This window comes from Pan troglodytes, chromosome 10 (assembly GCF_028858775.2).
Source record: "Pan troglodytes isolate AG18354 chromosome 10, NHGRI_mPanTro3-v2.0_pri, whole genome shotgun sequence".
NCBI classification, from domain to species: Eukaryota; Metazoa; Chordata; class Mammalia; order Primates; family Hominidae; genus Pan; species Pan troglodytes.
This window is the reverse complement of record NC_072408.2, coordinates 17,961,426-17,976,153: the sequence shown is the minus strand read 5'-3', so window position 1 is coordinate 17,976,153 and position 14,728 is coordinate 17,961,426. Positions and strand designations below refer to the sequence as shown.

At 41.1% G+C, this 14,728-nt stretch overlaps 2 protein-coding genes across 3 annotated transcripts in view; both read left to right on the top strand.

Moving 5' to 3' along the window:
• LOC739542 (salivary acidic proline-rich phosphoprotein 1/2) overlaps positions 1 to 14,728 on the top strand; it is a 201,555-nt gene that overhangs the window by 184,744 nt on the left and 2,083 nt on the right. The gene's annotated exons all lie outside the window — the stretch shown is intronic.
• The window catches only part of PRR4 (proline rich 4), a 34,913-nt gene continuing 27,909 nt past the window's right edge, over positions 7,725 to 14,728 (top strand). Inside the window, exon 1 of one of the 2 annotated variants that reach the window (XM_024347691.3) lies at positions 7,725 to 14,719. In XM_024347691.3, the coding sequence (XP_024203459.1) occupies positions 14,656 to 14,719 (64 nt within the window). In that variant the 5' untranslated portion in view covers positions 7,725 to 14,655. The remainder of the gene's footprint in view (positions 14,720 to 14,728) is intronic. The other variant, XM_001150806.8, reaches the window with a different exon arrangement.

The following is a 14,728-nucleotide window of genomic DNA, read 5'->3' as shown; positions in this document are numbered from 1 at the left end:
ATTATTCTATTCTCTACCTCTGTGTGATCAGCATAAGTGAGAACATGTACTATTTGTTTTTCTGTGCCTGGCTTATTTCCCTTAACATAATGCCCTCCAGTTCCATCCATGTTGCTACAAATTACATGATTTTATTCTTTTTTTATGGCTGAATAGTATTACATTGTGTATATATACCACTGTTTTTTTTTAATCCATTTGTCCACTGATGGACACTTAGGTTGATTCCATATCTTTGCTATGGTGAATAGTGCTGCAGTCAACATTTGAATATAGGTATCCCTTTGATATCCTCATTTCTGTTTCTTTGGATAAATAGCCAGAAGTGAAATTGCTGGATCATATGGTCATTCCATTTTTAGTTATTTTGAGAAATCTCCATATTGTTTCCATAGTGACTGTACTAATTTACATTCCCACCAACGGTATGTAAGAGTTTTTCCTTGCATCCTCACCAGCATCTGTTTTTTTTTCTTTTTAATAATACCCATTCTAACTGGAGAAGGATGATATTGTGTTTTTAATTTGCATTTCCCTGATGATGAGTGATGTTGAGCATTTTTTGTATACCTACTGGACATTCGTATACTTTTTTTTGAGACATGTCTAAAGTGCAGTTAAAATCCAATGTTTATTTCTTAATTTTCACTCTGGATTATGTGTCTAAGGCTGAGAATGGGGCATTGAAGTCCCTCACTATTATTCTGTTGGAATCTATCTCCCCCTTTATGTCTAATAATATTTGCCTTATATATCTGGGTGCTCCAGTGTTGTTCGAATATTTAGAATTGTATTATCCCTCTTGCTGAATTGATCCCTTTATCTTACATGATGACCTTTTTTGTGTCTTTTTGCTGTTTGCAAATTAAAAATTAAAATCTGTTTTATCTGATACAAGTATAGTACTTCTCACTTTTTGTTTCTATTTGCATAGAATATCATTTTTCATGCCTTCACTTTAAGTCCATGTGTCTTTACAGAGAAATTTACTTTATTATTGGCAGCATATACTTGTGTCATGCTTTTAAAAATCCATTAAGACAGTCTATATCTTTAAACTGAAAATTTTAGTTCATTTACCATCAAGCTTATTACTACCGGAGGATTTATTCTTGTCATTTTATTAATTGTTTTCTGGTTATTTCATATGTCCTTTTATCTTTCTATATTTTTTATTGTTTATAATTGTCATTTGTTGATTTTATGTAGTGGTAAAATTTGAATCCTTTCTCTTTTTCATTTGTGTATTTGGTTTACCAGTGAGTTTTATACTTGTGTGTGTTTTTGTGATGGACCATATTGTCTTTTTGCTTTAAAGTATAGAATTTCCTTCAGGATTTCTTGTAGGACCAGTGTAGTAGTGATGAATTTCCAGTTTTTCTTGTTTAGGAACGCCATTATTTCTACTTCATTTTTGAAGAATAGCTTTGCTGGAAATAGTATTCTTGGCTGATAAGATTTTTTTTGTTTCAATACTTTGAATATGGCATCTCATTCTCTCCTGGCCTGTAAGGTTTCTTCTGACTAATTCGTTGTTAATCTAATGGAGGTTCCCTTTTATATGACTTATATATCTTTTAAATGGGGAATTTAATTTGTTTACCTCAAGGTTATTATTCACATGTGAGGTTTTGGTTTTTCTATATTGCTCATTGTTTCCTGGTTGTTTTATATGTCCCTTTCTTCCTTTCTTCCTCTCTTATTGTTTATCATTTCTTTTAGTTTTCTGAAATAATAAGGCTCGATTCTCTTTATTCTTTGTGTGTCTTCTCTAACAGTGAGTATTTGTATATTTTCAAAATAGTGATTATCATCTGTTTGCTTCCAGATGTAGAACTCCCTTGAGCACTTGTTGTAAGGTTAGTCTAAAGCTTTTGCTTATCTGTGAAAGATTTTATTTCCTCTTTATTTATAAAGGATAACATTTCTGAGTATAGTATGTATGACTGAAAGTGTTTCTTGCAGAACTTTGAATATTCCATACTGTTCTCTCCTAGCCTATAAACTTTCTGTTGATAAATTCTCTTTTGATCTGGTGATAGTTCCCTTACATATGACTGGATGCTTTTCTCTTTTTAATAATTTTTATATTTGAAGTTTTTTTTAATTTTAATTTTAAAATTAAAATTTTAATTTTGCTTTAGTTGCCAGTGCTTGTGAGGTATTACTCAAGAAATCTTTGCCCACTATGGTGTTCTGGAGAGTTTCCCCAAAGTTTTCTTGTTGTAATGTTGTAGTTTTGCCAACAGACCCAGATAGCAGTCTCTTATTGTCTGAGATAATATCTGGAGTTCTTTGTCCTACGTCCAAGATGATTGAGAAGCACAGACACAAGTGTGAGGTTAAAGCATAAGTTTAACAAACAAAAGAAGAAAGCTCTCTGCCAGCGGACAGAGGGACCCAAATGGGTTGCCCTCTATGAGGCTGGGGTCCAGGGTGTTTATGGACTGGGAAGGGGAAGGAATGCACTTAGTCCATGGGCTGTCTTGGAGAACTTGTGACTCAGCTTGGCCCAGGGCCTTGGCTCTGGACCAGTCAGGAGCTGAAACGATGGTTCATAGAGGCCAGGCTCACAGTCCAAAAATGTCTGTTTCTATGCCAGTGTCATGCCATTTTGGTTACCATAGTTCTGTAGTATTTAAGACAATTTAAAGTCAGGTAATGTGATTCCTCCAAATTTGTTCTTTTTGCTTAGGACAGCTTTGGCTATTCTGAGTCTTTTGTGGTACCATATGAATTTTAGAATTGTATTTTCTGTTTCTGTGAAGAATGTCGTTGATACTTTGATAGGGATTGCATTGAATCTGCAGAGTGCTTTGGGTAGTATGGACATTTTAACAAAACTGATTCTTCCAATCCGTGAACATAGAATGTCTTTCCATTTTAGTGTGTTATCTTCAATTTCTTGCACCAATGTTTTATACTTTTATACTTTTCATCTTTCACTTCTTTGGTTAATTCCTAGGTATTTTATCTTACTTGTAGCTATTGTAAATAAGAATACTTTCTTGATTTTTTTCAGACTGTTCCCTGTGGGCATATAAAAATGTTACTGAATTTTGTATGTTGATTTTGTATCCTGAAATTTTACTGAATGTATTTATCAGTTCTAATACATTTTTGTGGAGTCTTTATTTTTTTCCAAACATAAAGTTTCATCATCTGCAAACAAGGATAATTCGACTCTGACTCCTTCCTTTCCATTTTGGATGCTCTCTTTTCTTTTCCCTTCCCTCCCCTCCCCTCCCCTCCCCTCCCCTCCCCTCCCCTCCTCTCCCCTCCCCTTCCCTCCCCTTCCCTTCCCTTCCCTTCCCTTCCGTTCTCTTTTCTTTCATCTGATTGCTGTAGTTAGAACTTCCAGTACTATGCTGAATAACAATGATGACAGTGGGCATCCTTGTCATGTTCCAGATCTTAGAGGAAAGCTTTCAGTTTTTCCCCATTCAGTATGATATTAGGTGTGGGTCTGTCATATATGGTTTTAATAATGTTGATGCATTTTCCTTCTATGCCCAGTTTTTGATGATTTTTATCATGATGGAATGTTGAATTTTATCAAATGATTTTCATTATCTACTGCAATGCATATTAGTTTTGTCCTTCATTCTGTTTATATGATTTATCAACATTCATTGGTTTGCACATGTTGAATTATTCTTGCATCCATGGGATAAATGCCACATAGTAATGATGAATTGTATTTTTAATGGGCTGTTGCATTCTGTTTGCTAGCATTTTGTTGAGAATTTTTGTATCAATGTTCATCCAAAATATTGGCCTGTATTTTTTTTAATGTGTCTTTGTCTAGTTTTCATATTAGGGTAATATTCATCTCACCAAATGAGTTTGAAAGTATTCCTTCCCTTTCTATTTTTCAGAATAGTTTGAGAAGGATCAGTATTAGTTCTCCTTTAGATGTTTGGTAAAATTCAGCAGTGAAGTCATCAGGTCCTGGTCTTTTGTTTGCTAGGACAGTTTTTATTATGGCTTTGATCTCATCACTTGTTATTGGTCTATTCAGGTTTTTGGATTTCTGTATAGTTCAATCTTGGCAGGTTACATTTGTCTAGGAATTTATCAGTTTCTTCAATTTATTAGCATATAGTTGCTCACAGTAGTCTCTAATAATCCCCTGAATTTCTGTGGTGTAGGTTGTAATATCTCCTTTTTCATCTCTAATTTTATTTATTTGGGTTTTCTCTCTTGTTTTCCTGGTTAGTCTGTCAAAAGGTTTGTCAATTTTGTTTATCTTCTCAAAAAACACACTTTTTGTTTCATTCTTCTGTTGTATTTTTTAATTTTAATTTCATTTATTTATGCTCTAGTCTTTATTTCTTTTTTCTACTTATTTCGGGTTTGGTTTGCTCTTGCTTTTCTAGTTCTTTAAGATGCATCATTAGATTGTTTATGTGAAGTTTTTTTATTTTTTGATGTAGGCACATATAGCAATAATCTTCCTTCTTAGTACTGCTTTGGGGCTTATGGATAGGCTTATGTGCTTCTCTTCATAGCAGCAAGATCCCTTAGCTCCAGGCAGGTCCAAAAATGCTGTCCAGGAGCCACGGACCAGAGTCCAAAACTTTGGAAATTTACCTTGTGTTCTATTGTACTGCTGTTAAGCTGGCACTCAAACCAGTAGATGCAATTCTTACCATTCTAATCTTCCCTTTTCATATGCAGGCACCTTGCCCCCTGGCCACCATCACCACAAGCCTATGGGAATATTCTCAGGCTACCACTGATGCTCACTTAAGGACCAAGGGCTCTTCATTCAGCCTGTGGTGAATAATGCTGCCAGATCTAGGACTCACCTTTTATAGTGGTGGGCTCCCCGTCTGGACCAGAGCAGGTCCATAAATGCTGTCCAAGAGCCAGGGCCTGGAACTGGGGACCCCAAGAGCCCACTTGGTGTTATACTTCTCTGTGGCTGACCTGGTACCTAAGGTTCAAGACAAAGTCCCCTTTACTTTTTCTCTCTGCTTTTCTCAGGCAGGAGGAATCTCTGACCATACCCACCACAGCTAGGAATGTGTTGGGTCTCACTTGAAACCAGCACATCTCAGAGTCTCACTCAAGGCCCACAGCATACTACCTGGATATCACCGCTTGTTATTCAAGGCCCAAGTGCTCTTTAATCAGCAGGTGATTGGTTCTTCCATTACTTGGCTCTTCTTTCAATGCAGTAGGTTTCCTTCCAGCCCAGTGTGTGTCTAGAAATGTCATCTGGGAGCTAGAGTCTGAAATCAGGGCTTCATGACTCTGACCAGAGCTCTATCCTACTGAGGCTAAGCTGGTATCCAAGATGCCAGACAAAGTCCTCCTCACTCTTCCTTCTCCTCTCCTCATGTGGAAGGAGGTGGTCTCTTTTGGAGCCATAAGTTGTGTAGCTGGGGGTTGAGGGAGGGATGGCCCAAGTACTGCTTTAGCCACCCCAGCTGATGTCTCAGTAGGTCATGTACCCACCGCCCCCACCAGTCTACTTGCCCTGAGCCCAGCTAAGCACTAGGACTCACCTAGGATTTGTAGTCCTTGTGGCCTAGACTGCCTTTCAAATTTATTTAGAGACCCAGACTACTTTAGCCTACAGTGACAAGGCTTGCCAGAACTCAAGTTCTGGCCGCTGGAATGTACAGTTCTCTTCTGGCTAGGGCTGGTCTATATGCTCCCTCTGTGGGTGGACATCAGCTGAGTTCACCCCGGTTTTGCCTTCCATTGTCACAAGGCAGCACTGATTTCAATGCGAAGTTTCAAAATCACCGCACTTTCCCTCCCCAAGTCTACAGATTCTCCATTCTACGTAGTTTCTGCTGGGTTAAGACAAGGGTGGCGATGGCAATTCAAGACTGTCTTTCCTACCCTCTTCAGTACCTCTTTCAGTAATATGAAGTTAAAAGCAGGTACTTTGAGTGATCACCTGATTTTTGGTTCTTATGGAAGTGCTTTGATTATGTAGGCAGTTGTTAAATTTGGTGTTCCTGTGGGTGGGATGATTGGTGGAGCCTTCTATTCTACCATATTGCTCTGCCACTTCTATAGTGTTTTTCTCTTTGACTTTTGACAGTTTGAGTATAATGTGACATGAAGAAAATATTTTTGGGTTGTATCTATCTAAGCTTCCTGTATCTAGGTGTTTAACTCTCTTGCTAGACTTGAGAGGTTTTCTTCTATTATTTCATTATATAGGTTTTTTATGTTTTTGCCTTTCATTTTGCCTTTGGGAAAAACCCAAATTCAAAAATTTGGTTGCTTTATGGCATCCCATATGTCATGTAGGATTTGTTCATCTTTTTCACATTTTATCCCTCTTTTTTTGTCTGACTGGGTTATTTAAAATATTTGTTTTCAAGTTCTGATATTCTTTCTTCTCATTGACCTATTCTATTTTTGAAGCTTTCAGATGTATTTTTCTTTCATTTATTGATTTATTTATCTCCAGCATTTCTGTTTGATTCTTTTTTATGATATCCATTTCATTGTTGAATTTCTCTTTAATATCCTGAAATGGTTTTCTGGTTTCTTTCTATTTTTTACCTGTGTTCTCTTCTATCTCACTGAGCTCCATTAGTATCATTTTTTAAATATTTTCCCCAACATTACATAAATTTCTTTTTCATTGGAATCTACTGCTGGAGGAGTATTGTGTTGATTTGGAGGTGTCATATTGTCTTGCTTTTTCATGTTTCCTGTGTCCTTACATTGATGTCTGCGCATCTGGTGAAATAGTTGCTTCTTCTGTTTTTTAAATTGGCTTTCATAGGGGAAGATTTTTGTATCAGTCCATTCTCACATTGCTATAAAGAAATACCTGAGAGTGAGTAATTTATTTTTCAAAAAAAGGTTTAATTGGCTCATGGTTCCGCAGGGTGTACAGGAAGCATAGAAGCATATGCTTCTGGGGAAACCTTAAGGAGCTTTTACTTGTGGCAAAAGGCAAAGCTGGAGCAGGAGTCTTACATGGCAGGATCAGGACCAAGTGGGGGCGAGATGCAACACACTTTTAAACAACAAGATCTCATGAGAACTTACTCACCATCATGAGAACAGCAGTGAGAGAATAGTACTAAACCAGTTATGAAGAATCTGCCCTCATGATCCAGTCACCTCCCAACATGCCAGTCTTCCCCAACACTGGGGATTACAATTCAACATGAGATTTGGGTGGGGACACAGATCCAAACCATGTCATTCAGCCCATCACTACTCCCAAATCTCATGTACTTCTCACATTTCAAAATACAATCATGCCTTCCCAAGAGTCCCCCAAAGTCTTAAATCATTTCAGCATTAGCTCAAAAGTCGAAAGTCCAAAGGCTGATCTCAGACAAGGCTAGTCTCTTTCACCTATGAGCCTGTAAATTCAAAAAACAGTTACTTCCAAGATACAAGGGGAGTACAAGCATTGGGTAAACACTCCTGTTCCAAAAAAGAGAAAGCTGTAAAAAGAAAGGGGCTACAGACCCCATGCAAATCTGAAACCAGCAGGGAAGTCATTAAATCTTAAAGCTGCAAAATAACCTCATTTGACTTTCTATGTTTCGCAACCAGGCATACTGATGGAAGGGGTGGGTTCCCAAGGCCTTTTCAGTTCCACCCCTGTAGCTTTGCAGGGTTCATTTCCCACAGCTTCTCTCAAGGACTGACATTGAGTGCCTGCAGCTTTTCCAGGTGCATGGTGCAAGCTGTCAGAGGATCTGTCATTCTGGGGTCTGCATGATGACAGCTCTCTTCTCACAGCTCCACTAGGCAGTGCCCCAGTGGGGACTCTGTGTAGGGGTTCCAACTCCACATTTTCCCTTTGCACTGCCTTAGTAGAGGTTCTCTGTGAGGGCACTGCCTCTGCAGCAGGCTTCTGCCTGGACATTTAGGCTTTTCTGTAGATCCTCTGAAATCAAAAGAGAGGCTCCCAAACCTCAACTCTTGCACTCTGCACACTCACAGACTTAACACCACATGGAAGCTGCCAAAGCTTATGGCTGGCATCCTCTGAAGCAGCAGCCCAAGTTGCAGCTGGACCCCTTTGAGCCACAGCTGGAGCTGGAGCAGCTGGGATGCAGGAAACAGTGTTTGGAGGCTGTGCAGGTCAGTGGGGCCCTGCGCCTGGACCAGGAAACCATTCTGCCCTCCTAGGACTCCAGGCCTGTGATGTGGGTGTGGCTACGAAAGTCTCTGAAATGCCTTCAATGTCTTTCTCCCATTGTCTTGGCTATTAACATTTGGTTATTCTTTACTCATGCAAATTTCTGCAGCTGGGGTAAATTCTTCTCTAGAAAATGGGAATTTTTTTTCTACCACATGGCCAGGCTGCAAGTTTTCCAAACTTTTACACTCTGCTTCCCTTTTAAATACAAATTTGAGTTTTAGCTCATTTCTTTGCTTAGGCATATGAGCTTAGGTTGTTAGAAGCAGCCAGGTCATATTTTGAACACTTTGCTGCTTAGAAATTTCTTCCACCAGATACCCTAAATCATCACTCACAAGTTCAAAGTTCCACAAGTCCCTAAAGGAGGGGAACAATGCACCCAGGCTCTGTGCTAAAGCATAACAAAAGTGACTGCTCCAGTTGTTCCCAATAAGTTCCTTATTTTTATCTGAGATCTCCTCAGCCCAGATTTCATTTTCCATATCAGTATTAGCATTTTGGTCACAATTTACAAGTTTTTAGGAAGTTCCAAATTTTCCCTTATCTTCCTGTCTTCTGAGTCCTCCAAACTCTTCTAACCTCTGCTCATTACCCATCTCCAAAATCGCTTCCACATTTTTAGTATCTTTATAGCAATACCCTACTCTTCAGTACCAATTTTCTGTATCAGTTCATTCTCACATTGCTATAAAGAAGTACCTGAGAGTGGGTAATTTATGAAGAAAAGAGGTTTAATTGGCTCACAGTTTCATAGGTTGTACAGGAAGCATAGTGACATCTGCTTCTGGGGAGGCCTCAGGGAGCTTTTACTCATGGCAAATGGCAAAGCAGGAGCAGGCATCTTACATAGCAGGAGAAGGACTGGGTGGGGGGGAGGTGACACACACTTTTAAACAAGCAAATCTCATGAGAACTCACTCATCATCATGAGAATAGTACCCAGGGGATGGTGCTAAACCATTCATGAAGGATCCACCCCCATGATCCAATTACCTCCAATGAAGCCCCTCCCCCAACATTGGGGATTATAATTCAACATGAGATTTGGGCAGTGACACAGATCCAAAACATTAACTTTTCTTTCTGAAGATGTATCTGTGGTGTTGATTCAGTAGGACACTTTGGCTTTGATTCTGCGTGTGTACAGTAAGGTGGTCTTATATTATTCCTTCAGCTATTAACAGCATAAGTGGTGTCTGTGACTTCCTCAGTGGCTTAGGCTGTAGTTGTGATTGGAGGCTGTAGTGAAGTTTTCCTGGGGACAGAGATTTTAGGTGGGCCAGTTCTTGGGCCCCAGTAGGGGTAACAGTGGGCTGAGAGTGCCTATATTTGGCACCTAGGCAACATATGTTTGTACCAGTTTTAGCAGCTTTAAGCAGAACAATTCTGGGGGCTTTAAGTAGCTTACTTGGGTACTAGCAGTTGCAATCGTAGGCTGAAAGGGTGGGTGGGCCTTTAGGCCTCTGGGAATGTGCTTGCCATGGGCAATTTCTGTAGTTTGGTTGGACAACCCTCAGATTCTCAAGTTGCAAGCTCTGGTGTTAGAGGTGGTTGTGATGGGCTGGGGGCCAGTCTCCAGACCTTCAGATGTTGCATGCATATTGTTTCTGGCTACAGTGCTACTGTCAGGCTGGTTGGGCCCATTCTCAGTCCTCCTAAAGGAATGTGCAAATGCCAGTGGTGGTGGACAAAGCAGGATGATTGCCACACCCCTGGGTAGTGTGCCTGGGCACTGGGATGATGGAACCAGGCTTGGCAGGTCTGTCCTCAGTCCCCCTAGTTATGTACATGGATGTTGGCTGTGGTAAGTTGGATGGGGTAATCCTTGGATCTCCCAATAGCAGGAGCAATACCTGAAGAAAGCCTGTCCTCGAGGCACATGCAAATTTGCTGCAGCTGTGCTGCTAGGGCAGGGTGTTGTTATTGTCAGTGGCAGCAGCCACTAGCAGGCAGCTCTCTGGCAATGTGGAGCACACTTTGGCTTCTGGCAGCAGCATAAGCCAGTCCTCAGGGTACGTGCAAGTTCACAGTGGCTCTGCTGCTGGTGGAAGTTAGGTCACTGCCAGTGGCACATGCTCTGGCCCCCAGCTGCATCAGCAGACTCAGCAGCAGGCGGAGAGGGCCTGTCCCCAGGTTGCATGCAAGTGTGCAGCATCTCTGCTGCTGTGTTGCGGGGGTGACATTGCTGTCTGTGTCAGCAGCCACAGGGAGGCAGCTCTCTGGTTCTGGAAAGCATGTGCTTTGGCTCCCTATGTCTGGTTCACAGCCTTTCCGGTGCCTGAGGTGCAGAACACTGCATATGCTAGAATGCTGAGGATCCTGCCACTTTGCTGGGTCCAACTGGCATTTCACTGCTGCAGCCCCCGGTGGTGACAGCAGCAACTGTGCCACCAGCAGCAGTGGGAAGAGCCTTTTCTCAAGGTGTGTGCACTTACATGCACTGCGGTCTTCCTGCTGGGTGGGCGGGTTGCTGTCAGTGCTCACAGGTGTAGCAGGGCCATCCATCTCTGCAGAGTCCCATCTGAGGGGGCAGGGTCACTGCAGGACCAATTATTAGACCATGCACAAACTCAGAGTTGTTGTGGCCCAAGCAGGCTGTAGTCCTGGGGGTGGGCCCACCACAGAACCAGTTTTCAGGCTGGGCACCAGCATGCACAGGCTCAGCAGACTAGCTGGTTGTGAGGTGTGGGTGCATGTGGGTGTCGTGGCTAGTAGGCAGATGGGTGGCTTCCCTGCTGTTCACTTCTTCCCTGGATTGGTGGTGCACCACATGGGTTCGGTTGCCGGGGTCTTGATTAGTTTATCTGGCTAGGCTCTGGGAAGCTAGGGTCATGGTGCTGCAGATACCTGTATGAATGTGTTGGAATGATGGTGGGGCCTCAAGTGATAGAGAGCCGGGTGCTACTGATGCTCAAAGCAAGACACACTCTCTATGTAGGTTCAGTCTGGAGATGGCACTGAGCCATAGCACCTTACATTGCAGGGGCAGAGGGTGCTCAAGGTGGTCTCTTACTATGTAAGGCAATGCAGTTTGGAAATCCCAACTGCTCTCCAGACTGGTTTTTGTGCCAGTGAGAACAGTGGGGCAAAGATTGTTGACATTTTTTATGGCAATGTGGATCACTGGGGAACTACAGCTTACTTTTTCCTGTAGAATGGAGTTACTGATGACCCTGAGCCAACCTTGACTGAAGAGAGAGTATGTCAGAGGCAGGATGCTATATTGAGTTTCTGTACTTCACAGAGGTGTTTCTGTTCCCCTGGTGGTCTCCAGCATACTTTTTAAATCACACTAGCTGACATAAAATTGTTTGTTTTCTTGATTTCTTTTTGTGGGGAAATGAGTGCCAGGGAACTCTAGTCAGCCATCTTGCTGATGTTCTAAATTCTATTTTTAAAAGATCACTCTGGCTGTTGTAAGGAGAACTGCATGGGATGTGGTGAGGGGCAAGAATGTCACCAAGATCAGCTGGAGACTGTTGAAAGTCCTCCAGGAGGGAGAATCATGACTTGACTCAGGGCCTTCTGATAGAGATTATGAAACTGATCATATATGGGATATCTTTTGAAGGTAGAACCAATTGGATTTGCTAAGGGCAGTACACGGAGGGGACTAAACAATCAAGAGTGACACTTATGTTTTTGAATGGTTGAGTGAAACAAATGTCATGAACTGAGAAAAGATTGTGAGGTGTTATCAGCTAAATTGTGTTCCCTCCAAACTCTCATGTTGAATCCCTTACCCCTGATACCGCTGAATGTGACTTTATTTGCAGCATGGCCTTTAAAGAGGTGATTAGGTTAAAATGAAGCTGATAGGGTTGGTGCTAATCCAATCTGACACCTGTCCTCATAAGAAAAGAACATTAGCACAGACCACAGAGGGGTACCAGGGATGCATGTCTACAGATAAAACCCCATGTGAAGATACAGCAAGAACCGGCCATCTAGAAGTGAAGGAGACAGGGCCTCAGAAGACACCAAACCTGTTGACACCTTAATCTTGTACTTCAAGCTCCAGAACTATGAGAAAGTAAATTTCTGTTGTTTAAGCCACTTGTGGGGCATTTTTTTAGGGTAGCCATAACAAATTAGTATGAAGGAGAGCAGGTTTTAGGAAGTAGAAATCAAGAATTATATTAGGGATATGTTAAGTTTTCATCTGTTGTAAAAGGCAAGTGGATTGCTGAGAGTGTCCACTCACCTACAAGTGCCTAAGCTCCTGCTGCAGTCCTGCTTCTCGATTTGACCCCACCCTCACTCACTGACAGTGTCTGTTTCAGCTCCTCCGTCACCCCTGTTGTGGTTGTGTGTGGTGAGATCATAGCTGATGTTTATTATTTCCAGATACATTAATCTCTTTCTCTCATTGCTTACATTGGAGAATGTCAGGGTAAGGGTCTGAGCTGAGTGATATTTGCAGGCATCACCTGTTGTCTTCCTGCACTCACCAGCCAAGGAGAAGCCTGCCTTCCACCAGGACTGCAGTTTCCTCAGCCACCCACACAGTGAATCATGTCTGCATGGCACGCCCCTCTGCTCCTTCTCGCTGACCTTCCTTTCCTACCTGATGGTCTACCATAAGCCACCTAGGCAGAACTACTTATCTCCACTTCCCATGTTAAACAGTGTCTGGTGAAATCAGAGGCAGCAATCCTAGTAACACAGCTGGGTCTGTAGGCCCAAACAACTACTCTCTCTCACCCATAAAACCCTAAAGCACAGCTAGAACTCTTCTGCTTCCCACATAGAGAAGAATTGCTAACTCATAATATATTTCACCTTCAAAATATGTCCATAATTATGCCAGAGAAAATATTTATTTTTTTGGTCACTTTGCCAAAGTAAAGTTATCCATAACAAACACCATTGATTAGAAAATCTTCCTGTAATATTACCTCCAACCCTTCAGAATTGCCAGACCAGACCTTCATCTGCACAGCACAGGATCCACTTATCCACAATGGTCAAGAGGCCTGTCTTTAAGATTTCCAGTCACATTCCCCCGACCCTGTCATACTTCCAACCAAGCTATCCTCAAATTATCACCAGCCCTGTACAAAAATGTAACAATAATACGAGACCTATACAACGCCTGTAATGAAAAGTGGCAGCTGGTGATACTGATTGATCTAGGGGTTCCATGAAAATATAAGCAGAAAACTACTAGATAGGACAGAAAAATCAGCAGGTGAAGATTAAGCTACCAACTCAGGACCCTACCAAACTTTTCAGAAACACAAAACCTTGGTGCCAAATTTTAAAAACAAAAAAGAAGAAAGCAAGCAAAGAGAAGTACAGAACCTTGTTTAGAAAATCAAATAAAGATTTCTCCCAGAACGCATGAAGAAAGCAGTAAGATATAAAACATAGACATAGGGAGGATTGATTCACAATATAACAATATCAACAAGTAAGGTTCAGCACAAGAGTGAAGAAGAATGAGTATAAGAATATTGCAGAGAAAATAATCTTTGGTAAAGGCAATCTGAGAAGCAAATAGAATGGAAACTAATTAAAAAATAGAAAATCAATGTAATACTTGAGGCTTTCAACAGGCTATCATACTATCTAATTAGATTGTATTATTGTGTCCACTCAATAACCAGTGTGATTAAAATATTTGGTACAAGAAGTAAGACCTAAACTGAATCTTATAGAACATTCTAGAAAAGAGAAAGACCATGGAAGAAGTCTTAGGGACATAAAATAGCATGGCTTGTTCAAGGAACTGTGTATTCACACTGTTCTGATGCAGAAATCTAATGGTGCTTTCTGTGGCCAATTTTGCTTTACTAACCTCCAGGATATTAATAAAGATAGAATGTTTTAATACCTGTGTTCTACAACAATAAAGTATCTCTGGTTAGTGCTAGATTAGGAGAATCTTAATCTCTTTGGGCCAGAGTAGCCTGAGGGTAAAACTTCTGTCATCCACGTGTGCCCAAGTGTGTGTTGTCCTCACACAACTCAACATTAAACAGAAGTGATCTCTATATATATTATTATGAAATTAAGCTACATATCATCCATATAGGTATATATGCTATAAAAATGGAATTTATGCTACACTAATAGCTAGAGATATTAATCATTTTCACTTCTGGCTATAAGATCACTGCTGACAAACATATACAAACGTAAGCACGTGTGCACACAGACAACCAATGAAGGGGAAAGACTAACTGTCTAACCCAATTGAAAATCAAATGATGACCAAACTTCAATTGTAGTATTTGTGCTGATTGCTTAGATACTGTTTCTTCAGAAACTATGCTCAAGTCACAGGTTGTACCTAACCACATCCTACCACCACATCCTGCTGGGCTAAAATCCCAAAAAGTAATAAGAGATGCATTCAACTTTATGAGAGGAAAGCAAAACCTAATCTTTCAGGTGGTGAGGTCCACCCAGTATGGAGCTCAAAGGTGCCATTGTTCTGCTCATGTTTATAAAGGGAGCTGCCATGTTTCTCTCAACACAGAGTTGGGAGCAACTCCAGAGCCTCCTTCAAGATGCTGCTGGTCCTGCTCTCAGTGGTCCTTCTGGCTCTGAGCTCAGCTCAGAGCACAGATAATGGTAAAAAAA